This window comes from Pituophis catenifer, unplaced genomic scaffold (genome assembly GCF_029215685.1).
Source record: "Pituophis catenifer annectens isolate HBS135680 unplaced genomic scaffold, rPitCat1.0.hap2 SCAF_4, whole genome shotgun sequence".
NCBI classification, from domain to species: Eukaryota; Metazoa; Chordata; class Lepidosauria; order Squamata; family Colubridae; genus Pituophis; species Pituophis catenifer.
This window is the reverse complement of record NW_027256884.1, coordinates 78,507,171-78,526,407: the sequence shown is the minus strand read 5'-3', so window position 1 is coordinate 78,526,407 and position 19,237 is coordinate 78,507,171. Positions and strand designations below refer to the sequence as shown.

Genomic DNA, 19,237 nt, shown 5'->3' with positions numbered 1-19,237 from the left:
GTATTACATGGAAGCACGTCATGGTTTGAGTCTTGAACTGGTCTCATAGTTCAAAGTGTGACCTATTTTTTGATATCATGTTAAGCTTTTAATCTGTGTTTCACATCAAGTACTTTTTAAACCGCTAGTGCAATGATTTGGTGATAAGTATGTTTAATGATCTGATCTTACTAGAAACTACATACTGTTCATGTATTGTACTGGTAATATTGGAAACATGTGGATGCTTTAAAATGGTCAGGAGAAGATAATTACGATGAAAAATCCAAGTAGTTAAAAAGAGAAAATTATGAATATATATTAAAGGAACATTTAATGGAAAGATTCATTATAACAAACATTTGTGGCATAATGCTAAAAGAACTGTAAAAAACCACACTACAGAAAGCAAAAATGAAAATATATCTTTTAAAAGAACTTAGTGAGAAGTATGCTGATTTTTTAAGGTGTTTTCACAGTGCTAATCCCTCTTTGCAGAAATAAATTCTATCGATCCAAGGTAGATGTAAAATGGTAACTTAAGTGACACTTCAGTGGTATTAAAATGTTAAAGAACAAAGAGAAAGTTACTTTTTAAAAAATCTAATCTAGAATTTAGTATTCTTGGAGCTGTGGTTTATTGTCTCTGTTTTATCATTCCAGTGCATCTCCGGCAGTAGAGTGGGCTGTTCCTCAGTCATCAAGACTAAAATACAGGCAGCTATTCAATAGTCATGATAAAACAATGAGTGGACATTTAACAGGTACTAAGACATGCATTTTAATGAACACTTTCAAAATTATATTCAGTTTAAATAAAATTCATTTAAAGTATATTCAGTTTTAAAATATGTTTGGTTTGATTAATTCTGGTAAATACTTTGGAACTTGTGTAATGCAGTAGTTAAAAAGTCATGCCAATCAATGAGATATTAGTTATATTGGTGAAGGGGAACTTCTGGATTTAGAAGTGCTATGTCTCTGAATGCTAACTATTAGGGAAATAAAAGTGAGCCAGCATCTTGTTGGCCTCTTTTGGAAAACATATGTTGGGACTTTGATTTGATTCAGCTATTTTATTTATTTATTTAACTGTAATCTTTCAGACCAAAATCCTCTTACAGCTGCTTGCAACCAATATAAATAGTTTAAATTAAGAACCTTGTCGATAGTATTAGATAAACACACTTTTAAAATTGTTTTTCCCATAGAGCAGTTCGTGGTAATGTCTTTCTGGTCAAATACAAAAATAGCTCTTTTAACAATGTCTCACCGTTTTTAAAAAAATAATAATACAGTTTTTAAAGCATTTTATTTATTGTTACAGTAATCACAACCCCATGGCAATTCTAAAGGAGACACAGCACCCTACAACATTAGCAAAAAAAATCTAAAGGCATAAATAATCAGGACATAAAAACAAAGTCAAAATCAAAAAATAATCGCCACAAACAAAAATAATCCTGTAACAATCAAAACTGTATGGTATACAGTTGCAAGAAAAAGTATGTGAACCCCTTGGGATTACGTGGAGTTTTGCATGAATTGGTCATAAAGTGTGCTCTGAACTTCATCTAAGTCACAACAATAGAAAAACACAGTCTGCTTAAAATAATACTACACAAACATTAGATGTTGCCGTGGTTTAATTGAACATAACATGTAAACATTCACAGTGCAGGGAGGAAAAAGTATGCGAGCACCTAGCCTAATGACTTCTCCAAGAGCTAATTGGAGCTAGGAGTGAGCCAACCTTGACTCCAATCAGTGTGATGATATTGGATGTGTTGCTGTCCTGCCCTTTAAAAACACACACCTGTTTTGGGTTTACTGGTTTCAAGAAGCACTGTCTGATGTGAACCATGCCTCGCAGAAAAGAGCTCTCAGAAGACCTACGATCAAGAATTGTTGACTTGCATGAAGCTGGAAAGGGTTACAAAAGTATCTCCAAAAGCCTTGATGTTCATGTATCCACGGTAAGACAGACTGTCTACAAATGGAGAAAGTTTAGCACTGTTGCTACTCTCCCTAGGCGTGGTCGTCCTGTAAAAATGACTGCAAGAGCACAGCGCAGAATGCTTCATGAGGTAAAGAAGAATCCTAGAGTGTCAGCTAAAGACCTACAGAAATCTCTGGCACATGCTAACATTTTTGTTGACATGTCTACAATAAGGAAAACATTAAACAAGAATGGAGTACGTGGGAGGATACCACGGAGGAAGCCATTGCTGTTCAAAAAAAATATTGCAGGACGTTTGAAGTTTGCAAAAGAGCACCTGGATGTTCCACAGCACTACTGGCAAAATATACTGTGGACAGATGAAACCAAAATTGAGTTGTTTGGGAAGAACACACAACACTATGCGTGGAGAAAAAAAGGCACAGCACACCAACATCAAAACCTCATCCCCACTGTAAAACTTGGCGGAGGGAGCATCATGGTTTGGGGCTGCTTTGCTGCCTCAGGGCCTGGACGGATTGTTGTCATTGATGGGAAAATGAATTCCAGAGTTTATCAAGACATTTTGCAGGAAAACGTACGACCATCTGTCCGCTAACTGAAGCGCCGCAGAGGATGGGTGATGCAACAGGACAATGACCCAAAGCATACAAGTAATTCAACAAAAAAATGGCTTCAACAGCACAGAATACGCCTTCTGGAGTGGCCCAGTCAGAGTCCTGACCTCAACCTGATTGAAATGCTGTGGCATGACCTTAAGAGAGCGATTCACACCAGACATCCCAAGAATATTGCTACACTGAAACAGTTTTGTGAAGAGGAGAGGTTCAAAATTACTCCAGATCGTTGTGCAGGTCTCATCTGCAACTACAGGAAACGTTTGGTTGAGGTTATTGCTGCCAAAGGAGGGTCAACCAGTTATTAAGTCCAAAGGTATGTGAACATACCTTTTCCTCCCTGCACTGTGAATGTTTACATGTTATGTTCAATTAAACCATGGCAACATGTAATGTTTGTGTCGTATTATTTTAAGCAGACTGTGTTTTTCTATTGTTGTGACTTACATGAAGTTCAGAGCACATTTTATGACCAATTCATGCAAAACTCCACATAATCCCAAGGGGTTCAGATACTTTTTCTTGCAACTGTAGGTTTTAACCTGTTTCTAGAATTGTTGCAAAATGGATGCTCCACCGACTTCCATGGGGAAATATTCCATAAGGTGGGAGCTATTATAGAGAAGGCCTGCTGTCATATCCATATTTGAAGGCAATAAAAGGGAAGGGAACTTTTGACAGACTGTTTCTTGAGGACCAGTCTGGATTGGCCAGACTGGATGAACAGATGTCAAACAAAATGTTAACCTGATTAGGGCTCTTTAACTATTGCAAGTGCTTTGGCAAGTTTATGTGTATTTGCCTGCTTCCATTCCCTTATTGTGACTGTTAGGTGAAATATTTTTAAGGCCAAAACTATTTCAACATTACAACATATAGTTTGGTTAGATGAAATGAAATTAAGTATTTTGCATTACCATTACTGAGGTACAACATTACTTCAATTGCAAATCATAATAGTAGACTGAATCTATGCTGTGCATATGAAAGCAATATGATATATTTCCCTTTTCATTTTTTTTTTTTTTGTTATAAATACTTAACTTAGTAGTAGAAATTGGGCTCTAAAGAAAGCCTCTTATTCCTTAGCTTTCATCAATATTCTTAAAAAGAAATATGGTATATATGAAGTGCGTTAAGTCTTAACATATTAAAGATTGTCTTCTGAAACATGTTCAAAATGTAAATGAGTCCAGAATGTGATACTCAGGAATGGAGCAGTATTTGCAGATCATCTGTTTCTAGATAGCTAGAGCAGTTGTCACTTCACTTTTGAATTACATTTATCACTGTTGTTTCCTACCTTTCTAAAATAGTTTTAGTTTTGATATGTGAGCCTCCTTTATCCTGTGAACACTCTATAACTTTTATTGAGGCCCTGTGCAAAAAATCATAATATGGAAATGTTAGTCATGTATATAGCAGCAGAAATCAGACAGTAGCATCTTTTTTAACCAACAAGTTTTATTGTTATTATTGGAAATATCTTTATGTATACATACATAAAATGTAATATACAAAGCTGTAGAACTAATCGTTCCATCAATTAGAAACATTTCCCTTTGCCATTAAAACATGTTGATAATCTTCAGGAAAGTAGGTATTAAGAGCTGTTTTTACATTTCTTTGGAATAGAAAAGATTTTTTTCTTTTCTATATATAAATATTTCATCAGAGTCTACTGGACTTGGGCAGCTACTAAATTTGAATAAATAAATAAAAATAAATAAAATCAAGACAACCGTTTTAAAAATTATGCATTAAAATATACCATTGTGGCATGTTTCCCATTTACTAGGTCCACAAGCAAGAACTATCCTTATGCAGTCAAGTTTACCACAGGCTCAGTTGGCTACAATATGGTAAATGTTCTTCATAAAATTGTTTATCATCAGTTTGTTTTCCAGATCTCACTAGCTTGCTTTATTTCAGATTTAAATTATCAACAAACTTTAGGATAGACTTTTGAACAGAAAAATGCTTATTTCAATAAATTATTTTAGAATTTGTTCCAAACATACCTCTTAATGGTCTCTTGCCTATGTAACAGAATATGAATTATCACCATGTTCCCAATTTAAAAGAGCTACAAATATAAAGGGAGAGCTTCACTTTAGATCTGAAGCTGAAAAAGATATAAGAAAAGCTACAGAGAAAATGCCTTGGCATGAGTGTGCGTTTATTGTTTGCATCTTCTTGATTTACTTGGAATTGAATAGCTACCATGCAAGTCCAGGAAAAGATAAAGCCAACAGGTGTGCTGTGCATATCCTTCCTCTCCCAAATCACCTTTTTAAATGTGGAAGTAAAGAGCAGTACATCTCTAATAATAGCTATATGATGCCAAGTAGAAAATAGGACAGAGGGATTAAATGCAAAAAGAGACGCAAAAAACTGTATATGCATGGGCACATAGATTATTTAATGAGTAAATCTTGAGTAAGGTAACTGGGAGCACTAAGAACATAGTCTCTTCCTTCTTCTTAGTTTAGCGTTAATAGAAAAAGAAATAGTGAAAATGTACTTAACTCTTTTTCCTCCTCAATAGGAATCTTTCAGATATTGATCAAGATGGAAAACTGACAGCAGAAGAGTTTATTCTAGCTATGCATTTAATCGATATGGCTATGTCAGGACAGCCATTGCCACCTGTGTTATCCCCAGAATATATTCCCCCTTCATTTAGGTAAAATTTACAACTTTTCATTTTGATGCTGAATTTTATCTTTGGAATTCTACTCATGACTTTGCTGTACTTTAGAATAGATGTAAGGAATATAATGTCCAAGCCTGTCATTTCTTCTAGTTTAGAGAGGGGTTTTTTTGTCTAAATTTATTAATCAAATTTATATTATTCTGCAATCATAAACAGACTGTCACTGAATGTAATACCCAGTATCTCCCCCCTTCCCCCTAAAAAAAAATCCTGAAGAAAAGCTCTGTTTTTTTATTTTTTCCAGAAGACAGATAAGGTTGGGGACAAACTAACATCCAATGGAAAGCTATTTGAGATGCTCAGCCCCATCATGGAAATACAGTGATTATGGGTTTTGACCCCCTAACCAGTAAATGCAACACAATTAGGCTGACTCTAATAGGGAGATGTGGTACTGCAGATAAACTGATATCAAGCTACCCAGCCTTTTTACAAGATGGGCAGCCATATAAGAATATGGCTGCCCATCTTTGGAATAAACAAGCAAACAAGCCAGCAAGCCATAATTTATGGGTTAAAGCCAGCATGCTAAAATGCATCCAGAAACTAATAATCCATTGCAGGGCTCACAAGGCAGGTGTAATGTCTGTCCACTGGCAAACATTTGTTAGATTACAGGCCACTGAATTTTACATTAACTGAAGCTTTTGAGTGGTTTTTTAAAGGAAGACCTAGATAAAGCTTGTTATAACAGTTAAATCAGGCAGTGATGAGGTTGTGGGCCACTGCAGTCAGACCCTCATGACGCAAGTGAAATGGCAGCTAGCACACAAGACTGAAGCTGGGCAAAGCTTCCCCCCTCCACTACCATCTCCATTTGCTGATCCAGCAAAAGCTGTGAGTCCAAAAGACCCCTCAGATTTTGGACGTGCTCTTTCAAGAGCAGTGGAATCCCATATAAAGGCAAAACATCCATAGAGGAACAATAGCTCTATCTTTCTGTTAAGTTTAAGTCTGTTTAAGATTTCATATAGTTGTCAAATAAATTATTAAATTAAATTATTAAATTGAACTACTCTCATTTTGACCAAACAGAGTTCATTAATTAGAGTGATTGGTGCTGTCTCTGTCCTGTACCTGGATTTGAATCCTGACTGAAGAGTCCACATATTCTGCTTCTTCTAGTGGACCCTGTAATTGGTCATAAATCCAGCATCTGAACAAGCTTTACCAAAACATAAAGATTAGAGACTGGACAGTATTAGTTTATTATCTCTAGAGTCTCTTAAAGAAGAGATGAACCAATCCCTTTGTCGGGGTTCCAAGTAACACCCCCAACTAAAGAAGACTCCGAGTGATTCCTCAAAGATCCATTTTATTAGAGATGTCATATTGGCACATCTGGGAAAACCCGAATCTGAAAGTTCCCGGGTTTTCCCCACCCAAAAGAAAGTCAAAGACCCATCCCCTGCACCCAGACGTCCGTCACATGATCCAATCAATCCACCGCCCAAACTGGAGACAGTCCCCAGTGACTCCCATCCAGGTACAGGCTGGATGTCCTTGACTTCCAGAGAAAAGAATGTTATGGCTATATATCTTCACCACTCCTTGCAAATCTCCCCTCCCATTTGTGCAGGCACTAAGTGTGGTAGCCCTGAAGCTCCAAAGAAAAGATGGCCTCCAGGGCTGACACCCTTTTTATAAAGACTGCCAGTATTGACCCCTCCCACAATGAGATAGCCTCCCAAATCCAGGGAAGTCCAAAGTTACCCAAAGAGTCCAAGAGGGGCAAAAATCCACACCCCAGATGGTCAAGAGAACCTAAAGAGAACCCTATTCTTTCCTCAAAGAATAAACCTGGCAAGGTGATGCCCCAGTCATCACCTAGATTCCAATCAAGTGGTGTCTACATAAGAGCAAATTTGAGTGACTTTATTGACAAATTTGTCAGAGCAGTCAAATGGTAAATCAGCAGAGCAGCACTTATAAAAAAGTGAGTTGACCATCAAATATGGCCTCTGGATGGCAGCCTAAAACATAATAAGAGAGGAGGAGTTAGAATGCTTTGCCTACCTTATCACCAAAGAGTAGGCCCACATTTGCCTATATGTGGTCAAATTCAGTCTCAGCATTCTTCTGTACCATGGGCATTGCTTCTGCTTCGTCCTCTACCAGAGGCCCTTGGAAAACCAGCAGTCCCCAACCTTTCTGTCTTTGCAGACTGGGGGGAGGAAGGGGATGTGCAAATCTGCGCCCTTGCCTGCCACTTGCACAGCCCGGTCTCCAACGCAACCCAGTAATATTCATCTAGAGATTGAAGAACTAAACTACAGTATCGACATTCATCACCAAGTTGACAACCAGGTCTCGGAATTCAGGAAGGGATCCTCAAGAGCAGTAATGCAGCCAGTTGTAAAGAAAGAAAGATCACCTTGACAAAGATAGGCCAGATCCATTTCCAGTGTGTCAAGTTAAACATGGTTAAGTCTAAAACAAGTTCTATGCAGTTATGTTGTAGGGAAAAGCTAGGGATCCTTTTGTGTACCAGGGTCACCTACTTTTAATAAATCACAAATTTCCTGTGGAGTTGCTTCTTGGTCTGGTGGTTTACCCTGGTACACAAAAGGATTCCTAGCTTTTCCCTAGAGCGTAACTATATAGAAAGGTATTCTGTCATAGATGAGTTGTTACACTAGATCAATGCCACCTTCCTTCTCTTATTATTGGTGCAGAACCTGCAAGCCAGATGGGCAAATTTAATAGATGGCAGCATTGCTTCCTTGCCTCTGCCAGGTCTCAGTTCTATGCTGCTTGTTCCTGCTTGTTCATTACTTGTTCACTTCTTGTTCTTGCTTGTTCATCCTGCTTGTTCACTACCAAATCATGAACACATACAGTCTTGTTGCAGACAAAACTGTTATATCACTGTTTCAATCAAATGGCTTTGTAAGTTGAATCCATCCATTGTATTAGTTTCCAATGAATGTCCTGCCCTGCAGTTTATTTAGGTTTAATGATCTTGAACTTTAACCTTTAAATTAGTTATCTGCATAGTTGGGTAGGAAATAAAATGATAATATTAGAATGAATAACAGTAGCTTTGTGTGTGAGCATATATTTTAATGTATTCTTTATTGATAGAAGAGTTCGTTCTGGCAGTGGTGTATCTGTCACTAGTTCAATGTCTGTAGAGCAGCGGTTACCAGAAGAACCAGTATTAGAAGAAGAACAGCAGCAACTGGAAAAGAAATTGCCCGGTGAGTGAAAATGTTAATGAGTAAAATTGGGCTGCCTATTTTTGAAAGATACTACATTATGGAAAACCAGAGTTTATTTGAAATTAAGAAATATGTTGTATTTTATGGTAATTATGTTGTGTGAGATATAGGTTGCATTTGAATCAAGAACCCTTTATTACAGTGTTTTTTGGTTTGAGAAAACCCCAAGAGATTATGTAAAATAGAACACAAAACTATATTTGCAGAGGTCATGTCAATAATATTTTTCATCTTAGCTTTTCTATCAGGATGACTGCAATGCGACTGTTGCTCACATTATTTCAGAAACAGTCATTCTAGCAGCAGAGTAGATTGATGCTACTCCTGGAAATTGCCATGAAAATGATTTCTTCAACATTATTTAGAATTTCCAACATTACCTTTGCACCCAGGAAGAATTGTACTATAATAGCGTTGGCATCATGAAGATCATGCCAGAGTATTTTTTCGATTTGGGAGTCCTTATTAATAAAAGTGTTTATTTTATGATTCATCATTCCAATTTTAGTAAACCAATTACTGCTCCACAAATCATAACTGATAGTATCTATTTGCCGGAGGCCAATTCCCATTTGATAGCATCAAGTATATATAATGGTTATGACATATAGAAGAGAAATGCATAAGAAATTTTGGCTAAGGTCTATGATTGCCAACTGTGGTACATGGAAGACAAATTATCACTTATGAAATGCCCTTAGCATTATTAAACTCTAAAATGTTAAGGAATATTGTGTTTCTTATATATATCCATTTACAAGAATAATAAAGATCAGATGTTTGTATATAGGATTTTAGAATGTTAAAGTACATTCCAGATAGACTGTATGAGTGGTGCAGTAGCCTAGAGGTGGAGCTCTCGTCTCACAATCAGGGGGCTGTGAGTTTGACCCTATTTTGCTCTCTGGGCACAATGAGTAAATATCTGCTGCGAACTCTGCATTGGTGACAGGAAGGGCATCCGGCCTGTAAACACTTAGCTCCATTCAATTGCCCAGACTCTACCCCCATGCAAGGGATTACGGGGTCATTAAAAGAAAAAAAGACCAAAAAAAATATCCAGATAGACTATATAACTTCATGTTTATATATGCACAAAATGCATCTGAATTCTAATTGTAACATTTTTTAAAAGTTACATTTGAAGATAAAAAACGTGAGAACTTTGAACGTGGCAATCTAGAGCTTGAAAAGCGGAGACAAGCTCTTTTGGAACAACAAAGAAAAGAGCAAGAGCGCCTTGCACAGTTGGAAAGGGCAGAGCAGGAAAGGAAGGAACGTGAACGGCAGGAGCAGGAGCGGAAAAGACAACTGGAATTAGAAAAACAATTAGAAAAACAAAGAGAATTGGAACGCCAAAGGGAAGAGGAAAGGAGGAAAGAAATAGAAAGGCGTGAGGTAAATAAATATTTTCAGAGGAACACTCATTTGTCATTTGTTAAAAACTTATATTGGGAAATAAATATATTGTTATTTTTCTTTTTTCTGTTTTCTTTTCAAAAATATATAAATGAGATATTTGGCAAAATGGGGGAAGGAATTATTTAATGTTTTTGCAACATTTTGTCAGAAAGGTGTATATATAAGTATTGGTTCCTTAACTTGGCTCTAAATCATAACCATGTAAACTTTGGCTTTTATGTTGCATCGAATCTAAACTATTGCTGCCCACTGCTTATCTTTTAAGCATAAATAAATGGTCTGGTACTGAAACTTTAAAAAGTCCTTGCCAGCTTGGAATTTAAGGACAATGAGTCTCTAAAAAGGCATTGTTTACCTCACATGATCACTATGTTTCTTGCTACCAGGGGACAGTATTTAGCAACTTATTTATCAAATATAAATTTGATTAAAATAAATTTTAATCACATTTATATCAAATAATATTTGATAGTTGCTTTTATTATTATTTAATTGCTAGTTACTGAACTTTTGTAAAATGTTCACCTATGCCTTTCAAACAGGTTTTTCCTGATTATCAAATTGCCTGATTTTTTAAATTAGTATACTAATTTAGTTATTAGCTATCTTGTAAATCTCTGTTCATTTTAATAGAAAAAATGTTTTTGTTTTTCATTCTTCTGCTTGTAACCTTCTTTCTACCTATAATCTTTCGTTCTGTAGAATAACACTTGAACTAACATACTAATATTTGAATGGATAGGAACTTTTTAATCTGGCTACTTTTCTTACGTTCATAAATTGTGCATTCCTGGAGAGAGTTAATTTGCATAACCACACAAATGTCTAATTAAAATCTATTTTAATTACAGTGAAGATCCAAGGAAATACTGGGAAGGAAATCCAGGACTTACTTAATATCTAGTTTTGTGTTAAGAAGATGACAGGGAGACATATATCTGCACTGTTTGTATGAATACAACTATTAATACATAAAGTATTATACATTATTATATAGGTTGGAACTTTTTATATAATGGAATTACAAAAGTGAACAATTTTTTTTCCATATTTTTAAACTAACGAAGGCTGCTAAAAGAGAACTGGAAAGGCAGAGACAGCTTGAGTGGGAACGTAATCGTCGTCAAGAATTGCTGAATCAAAGAAACAAAGAACAAGAAGATATAGTTGTTTTGAAAGCTAAGAAAAAAACTTTGGAGTTTGAACTGGAAGCTTTAGTAAGTGAGAAACATTTGCCAGATATTTTCAAAATTATAGATTTTTTCTATAATTTTTTTTTCTAATCATCAAAACATAATTTCATGTTTTTGTTTCATGCAAAAAGTGAAGGGCTTTACCAGTCAACATTAAACTTAGACAATATATTTTCTGTAATCAAAGCTGCCAATTTGGCCATCTCAACAAGTTCCATCATGTTCACCATCTTTACCTCCATTGCATGTAAAGCTGAATTTTTTCCCCTTTGTGCATGTAATAATCTTGCTGTAAACTTTTTATCCATCAATCCCAAAACAAAGATATCTGGTTTCAATTGCATACTGGTCTTTAAACTCTCCTGTGTTATATTAATATTTATATAATTGAGTCCAGAATTTTCTAGGATTTGCCATAACCCATCAAGCACGATAAATTTCTGGCATAAATTGGCATAATTCTCAACAATTTTTCTGGTGACATATGCCAAGAATGCATCACTTTATAAAAATTATTTTTAAGATTATAACAATGTAAATTTCACTCCTTTCAACTACATATTCTTCCATTGTTCCATTTGTATACAGTATTGAATCAAAGATTTTAGACCATTTTATCATATATTTGTTCACATGTTTTATAAAGGTTTATATATTTTAACAATAAAATGTTCATTGTTTGTACATAATTCTGTTTTAAATTCAGTCATACAGTGTTCAGAATCAAAAGTTCTCTTATTTAATTTACATCTTTCCAGCAATTGTACATAAGAAAACTGTTGACAAATGTATCCTTCCACCGCCAACTCTTCTCTTGATTTTATTGTATACTAGGCAACACATGACCCACTGAGTCATCATTTCAGATATATTTCCTTAATATCTCCTTTCTAAACAGAGAATCAGAAATGAACATGGGCAAAAAAGCAGGCGTGACTTCGACTTCTTGCCAGCTTGATTGCAGCTGACTACCCTCCAGCAGCTGATAGTGGGACCCGTCTACTGGGCCTGAGGAAGGCTAGGGTGGGACTGGCCTATCTAATCTCAGATAGTTGAAGGAGAGATCAATCTACTGAACCTCATGGTGGCAGCACTGACACAGCAATGCAATAGCACTGAAGCGGCCACAAATTTGTGAAATTTTAATCCCCTGGGACTCATGGTTCCAGATTTTGGACACTTTCTATAAATTAGCCCACTTGAAGAATGGGATCCTTGATGCATTCTGAGCTTGGTGGTTTTCTTGCAGATGTTTCATTATCAAACTAGCTAACATCATCAGTGGATAATGAAACGTCTACAAGAAAACCACCAAGATCGGAGAGCACCAAGAACACCACAGTTCAACCGTGAGCTACAAATATTCTCGTCTGCTGATACCTTGGTTTAAAACTGTTACCTTATTTCACCCAACTGAAGGTTAAAGATAAAGGAAGACAAAAATTTTAATAATATATTTTACATTCCCCTTGGCAAAATTCTAGTATATCAGAGCAATTTGTGTTTACTATCATTTCTCTTCTATAAAATGCTTCTTGTGCTGAGAGCCACAAAGGTACTTTTGGGCACAATCTAGGTTTATATTTATTCCATATTCTTAATATGGGATGTCTAACAACACAATATTTTATAGTCTACATTAACTTTAGTTTTGTTGTATCATAAATAGCCATTCTACACAAATGGCAAGTTGTGTCCTTCTAATTCCAAAAGCCTTCTGTTTTTCAGTAGCATCAATTCTTTCAGCCAAACTAAACAATAAACTACAAATTATAATTTCAAATCAGGTAAACCCAATCCTCCTCTATCTTTTACATCTTGTAACAGCTTGTATTTAACATGTGTTTTTCAGCTGCTCCATAAATTTAGTTATATTTTTCTACTATTCTTTTTTGGTACATCAAAATCTAGAAAGTAGCATTTAGGCAAAACAATCATCTAGGTCATAAAATTTCTTTCCAATGGCAAGTGCATTTTCTTTTATCTTAACATATCTTTTTGAACTTCATTCCTAGTTATAATTATCTTGAAGTAGCATACAGTTCAAATTTATCATATGCCCAAGTATTTTTCCTTCTTCTTAATCTGGTAATCCACTTTGTTGATTAATTATATTTGATCTTGTTTCTTTTTTTTTCAACATCTTTGACTTCTGTTTCTTAATCTTAAAACATTGTCTTGTTCATTTTTGTATTTCACATGATTTAGCTAAATTTCCATTATTTGTGCTTTTTAAGAAATATAAATTAATTTTATTCATTTATAAAATTCTCTCTAAAGTTGATAACTTCCAAAACTTTAAATAGAAAAATCCAATTCAAATTACCAAAAGTTTTTTCTACGCTTAAAAAATAATAATGCAGCTTATTTTTCATTATGCTGTTCAAAAGATTCTAAAATATCCGGCACAATTTTAAGTTATAAAATGAGTTTCAATCTGTCAGCTGGCACTATTGTGAAAAATTTGTAGTCATTATCCAATAATAATATCAGTCTGAAATTTCTTGTTGAAACCAAATCTTATTCCTCTTTAGGTATAAGTGCTATATTTGTAGCTTTTCAAGTTTCTAGCATTTTTCCTCTCTGTAAAATAAGTTTACCTGTGTTTTGCAAAGGTTGTAGAAATTCATCCTAAAAGTATTTATAGTAAGAGTCCAATAATCCATCTGGTATAGGTACTTTTTCTGGTATAGGTGATAAGGAAGGAAGGAAGAAAAAAGAAAGAAGGAAAGAAAGAGAAAGAAGGAAAGAAAGAAAAAGAAAGAAAGAGAAAGAAAGAAAGAAAGAAATATTATGAATGGATCTACAGCTATAAAAGATTGTAGATCCATTCATAATCTTCCTTTCTTTATCATCTTTGGTAGATTTTTTTTTAATGTTCATCTATTTTCTCCAAAGGAATATCATGCCCTTTATATAAATTGGAAGAATACTGATGGAACGCTTTTTATATTGCCATATTATCCATTAATACAGTATCTTTCTCTCTCTCTTGAAGTTTCAATATAATTTTATTTTCTTAATTTGGATGCTAGCCATTTCTCTGATCTATTTGCAAATTGATGATTTGTTTTTGCTTTGCATAAGTTCCCTTTACATTTCTCTTACCTTCGATATCTATAACTCATGCTGCAAGAGTTTAATTTGATGAGATATATTTATCTTTCTTGCAGGTTTCTTTCATTCTTTTTATCTCATCTAAAATAGTCTGGGTTCTCTCTTGATTCTTTTTAAGTTCAGTATTATTTTCTATGAAATATCTTCTAATAAAAGTTTTACTTGCATTCCAGGCCATTCTTAAATCAATATCTTTATTTAGATAGATTTCAAAAAATACTGTTAATTTCCTTTTACAATTTATTTATTTCTTTGTGTAATTGCATTTTATTTAATCTTCATCTAAAAGAAGTATATTTTCTTTTTGTAGACTAAACTCAAGAGGTTTATGATCAGAAAAAGGAATCTTTTTCAACTTAGAGGTCTGACTAAAAGAACTTGCAACCAGTTTTGCGTTCCACTTAAAATCTAAATAAATCAATATTTTCTTTTCCTATTGAAGAATGATAAAAAACATCAACTGGAAGGGAAGCTTCAGGATATCAGATGCAGATTGGCTATTCAAAGACAAGAAATTGAGAGCACAAACAAATCTAGAGAGCTGAGGATTGCAGAAATCACACATTTACAACAGCAGTTACAAGTAAGTTTATAGTTTTTGAAAATGTTTAAAATTATATCTTATGTATTCTTGTATAAAAGAATAGGACTTAATTTATGAGAGTTGAATATACTAGTTGCTTAATTAGTATATGTGTTAGGCAATAAGTATGTGGCAACAGTGAAAATAAGCAGTATCCTAGGGAAATAAACTAATTTGTTTCCCATTTTTTTTCTCCAGAAGCCAGTGCACACGATGGGGTAGTTTTCTTCCCACGTCCCACAGAATCTATTCTGATACTGAAATTCAGTTAAGTTCAGTAGCTGTTAAATTATGCTGCTTAGGAGCAAGTGTACCTTAAAAAAATATTCCCACAAGATACTTGAGGTTGGTCCCCTGGTTTTCTGAAGCAAAAAATGTGACATCTGGGATTTCAAGCAAATTTTCACTTTAAAATGCTGTCATTTCTTAATTTGGATGTTTTTCTACTGCTACTGCCTGCTTTATACTACAGGCATTTCCCTAAATAACTTTCAAAGGCTATATTTAGTAACTTTTGCAGATAATCATTAGTGGTTGAATTACTGAAATACTTTTAATTTGTCATAACACAAATATTAACTATTAGAATATGCATTTTTCATATAATTTTCAAGCAGAATAATTCTGTTAGCTGGCAACGATTATAGTTATATACTGGTTGAACCCTATAAAATTACACTTTCATCCAAATTGATTTGGAATTTCTATAAAATGTCTTTACCCGATATCTGTTGTTTCTAAAGGCCTGCGCTCATATCTGGCTTACTGATAATGACAAGGGCTCTTCCCTTTCACAGTACTGTTCTGTTGTAATAAGAACTCCAGTGAAATAAGGAAGACTTAGGTGTGAAAAATCTCTTCAAAATCTTGATATGTGAAAAATTGGGTGTAATTTAAGCAGGTTTCTTCAGAGGAAATATCCTAATGTTATCTTTGAGATGGTATTCTTCATTAGTAACACAAATTTGTTTTCAAGATTTTGTATGGAATTTTTCTGTCACTTCAAAGTGATAACAATAACGTGTAGAAATCCTAGACATCATCTTCTATCCTCTTGCTTTATTCTATTGTGTTGCGAGAGGAATCTGTGACATAAAATAGGGAGAAATATTTGGGGAATATTCTACACAGTGGCTTTTCTTTTTTAGCAGGCTTAAGGAACTCTTTTCTCAGAAAAGCGGTTTTTGGCGAATGATGAAGCAATTGTGATATGATACGTGGTTATAGCTACAACATCTCATGTTATTTCTTTTAGGAATCTCAGCAAATGCTTGGAAGGTTGATTCCAGAAAAACAGTTACTCAATGACCAGTTAAAGCAAGTTCAGCAGAACAGCTTGCATCGTAAGTTCATTTAAAAACGGTTCTCTGCTTGCAGAAATATGTATAATGTATGGTCATTCCATTTAAGAATCACTGAATCTGGAGAGCCTTTTTTAAATATTCATTGTCAGTATTTTTTTTAAAATAGGAGATTCGTTTCTCACTGTCAAAAGAGCTTTAGAAGCAAAGGAGTTAGCATGCCAGCAGCTTCGTAACCAGCTAGATGAAGTAGAAAAAGAAACCAGATCAAAACTTCAGGAGATAGATATTTTCAACAACCAACTAAAGGTAAATAGGTTTATGTTATATTATAATTAAGCAAGTCCTCAACTTCACTATTGGCAGTATAAATTGTGAAAATTGATGTGAGCATGTATATCCAATTTTAATAAAAAAAAAAGACCTGGTCCCTGTTTTCAGGTTGAATATGTTTTTGGTGGTAAAATATGCTATAATGATAAAAATGTAAAAGGACAGAATAAATGATCCTGATTGTATTATTAGAAAAATGTTAGCATTTCCTAGTGTCATTGAAAAATCTTCCCATAAAAGTCTGAGAGTCCCAAAAGATAACATAAAAGGTAAAGGTAAAGGTTCCCCTCGCACATATGTGCTAGTCATTCCCAACTCTAGGGGGTAGTGCTCATCTCCGATTCAAAGCCGAAGAGCCAGCGCTGTTCGAAGGCATCTCCATGGTCATGTGGCCAGCATGACTAAACACCAAAGGCGCATGGAACGCTGTTACCTTTCCACCAAAGGTGGTCCCTATTTTTCTACTTGCATTTTTATGTGCTTTCAAACTGCTAGGTTAGCAGAAGCTGGGACAAGTAACGGGAGCTCACCCTGTTACGTGGCACTAAGGATTCGAACCGCTGAACTGCCGACCTTTCGATCGACAAGCTCAATGTCTTAGCCACTGAGCCACCGCAACCCTTTTAAAGATAGCATATTCACCTTTTATTAGAATGCACCTTTAAGAACTAGGAATTCTTAGGAATTCTTAGAAAGCTAAATGGACAATTATTAATCAGGTCAGAATAAGCTTTTTTTTAAATATCAGAATCTCATTTGACTGATTTAATTCTTCAAAGAGATGGATTTAAGGCACTTAGTACAATCAGAGCAAAATTGTTCAGGAATGTAATATTAGTATGTAATTATCATCAAACTTTTAATATTTCTGCAATATTAATTTTTAAATTAATATTTTATTTTTTAAAAAAATTAAAGTGTTCTGAAGATAGGATATGCACTAGATAAGATGCTAAAAGCATGATGATAATTATGGATTAATATTGCATTCCTGGACAATCCATGTTTTGAAGAATTAAACCATGCAATTGTGATTCTGATTTTTTTTTTTTTAAAGCTAATTCTGACCTGGTCGATAACTGTCCATTTAGCTTTTTAAGTATTTAGTGTCTGTCTAGTAACTACTCTTGTCTTGGAAACTGCTTGCTGGCCTACTCAGAATAAGGTTCTCTTCAAAGAATGAGTGGGATTTAGGCCAGGGAGATCCATAATCAGTAACTGCAGTTTTATAGGAGAATGTGATCGTTGAACAAAATTCCATTAAAAACAGTCTAAAAATTTAAAGCACATAAAATTAAAAAAGCAAAAATAGTTATATAGTCAATATGAACCGATCACAGTGAATTTTACAAATGTAAAACAATTTTAGTTCAAATTGGAGCTTGATGGTAGACTGCTTTTTTATTGAGCTATCACATACTCAGAAATTGCAGACTTGATTAAATAGCTTAAATCCAGTGTTAATTTTATTACTGTTGAAGTTATCTGCAGTAGTTTGGAATGGCAGATAGCTGTATTAACCTCTTTGCTTAATTTTATAGATTGCATTGTACTGATTCCTTAGGAGTAGTATTTACTTATTATAGTGCCTATTTACAAAAAGACAATCAAGCCTTAACTGCTAGTTATCAGTTTATAAATTTTTAAAACATGATTAACAAACTTTTTGCTAAACATCTATATAATAATCTATAGTACTTCATGTTTATTGCCTTAAAGAAGACCCCCAGTCTTTCTTTCTTTCTTTCTTTCTTTCTTTCTTTCTTTCTTTCTTTCTTTCTTTCTTTCTTTCTTTCTTTCTTTCTTTCTTTCTTTCTTTCTTTCTTCCTTCCTTCCTTCCTTCCTTCCTTCCTTCCTTCCTTCCTTCCTTCCTTCCTTCTTAGCAGCATATCATTCAAGTCCCAGGAATAGTGATTGGGTGAAGTTGTCAGCATCTAAATTATATGACAGTATTTCATTACAAATCAGGTTGCCTCTGTGTTGCCAATTTCTGTTCAAAAAAAGAGTGAAGCAAGGTTGTCTGCTTGCTACCTTCCTTTTAAATATCTACATAAACCCCATAATCCAAACTTTAGAAAATACTGAATTTCATCCAGCCCAGTTGGGTAATAAATATAACTCATTTTTATATGAAATGATGCCATCATTCAGTATTGAACAAACCAAGGCATTTAAATATCCATAGAGTTCAAGTTCTTGATGTATGATTAGATGAACTGTTAAACAAATTAATCATATTCATATATTTTAGGTTAAATTTGATTTTTAATCACTATCTTTAAATTATTAAATAATTTTCAGTATTATTTGAAAACACTCTAGTGACTATTAACAAGAAAAACAGCCTGAGACTGATCCAATTAATAATTAACTGCAGATGATGAGTTTCTGAGCTAAATATTGAAAATATATTACACGTTATTATTGCACTTAGATAGAAATACTACTACAATGATATTGTTTTCCTTAAGTTGTCTTCAGTGCTGTTTGATGTGTACTTCTGCTTATTTTAATTTTATGAATTTTGGAATTTGTGTTTTTGATTGACATGTTCAGTATATTAAGGTTAATTTTATAATAAGAACATTTATCAAGGGGCTGAGCAACTTCCCTATGGGGAAAATTTGTAATGTGTTTACCTTTTTAGTTTAGAAAAAGAATGAACAGGATAGGCAGAAAAAAATCACCAAGATTAGATAAGGAGAAACTATTTTCTTGGTTGTTACTGTGTTTCCCTGAAAATAAGACCCTGTCTTATATTTTTTTGAACCCCGAAATAAGCGCTTGGCCTTATT

At 34.3% G+C, this 19,237-nt stretch overlaps 1 protein-coding gene across 5 annotated transcripts in view; it reads left to right on the top strand.

Annotated features, from left to right (window-relative positions):
* ITSN1 (intersectin 1) overlaps positions 1 to 19,237 on the top strand; it is a 103,142-nt gene that overhangs the window by 37,824 nt on the left and 46,081 nt on the right. For 4 of the 5 annotated variants that reach the window (XM_070944326.1, XM_070944324.1, XM_070944323.1 and 1 more), the window contains exons 9-17: positions 643 to 743; positions 4,355 to 4,418; positions 5,105 to 5,242; positions 8,357 to 8,472; positions 9,629 to 9,891; positions 10,983 to 11,132; positions 14,668 to 14,808; positions 16,064 to 16,151; positions 16,279 to 16,418. In XM_070944326.1, the coding sequence (XP_070800427.1) occupies positions 643 to 743; positions 4,355 to 4,418; positions 5,105 to 5,242; positions 8,357 to 8,472; positions 9,629 to 9,891; positions 10,983 to 11,132; positions 14,668 to 14,808; positions 16,064 to 16,151; positions 16,279 to 16,418 (1,201 nt within the window). The remainder of the gene's footprint in view (positions 1 to 642; positions 744 to 4,354; positions 4,419 to 5,104; positions 5,243 to 8,356; positions 8,473 to 9,628; positions 9,892 to 10,982; positions 11,133 to 14,667; positions 14,809 to 16,063; positions 16,152 to 16,278; positions 16,419 to 19,237) is intronic. The other variant, XM_070944325.1, reaches the window with a different exon arrangement.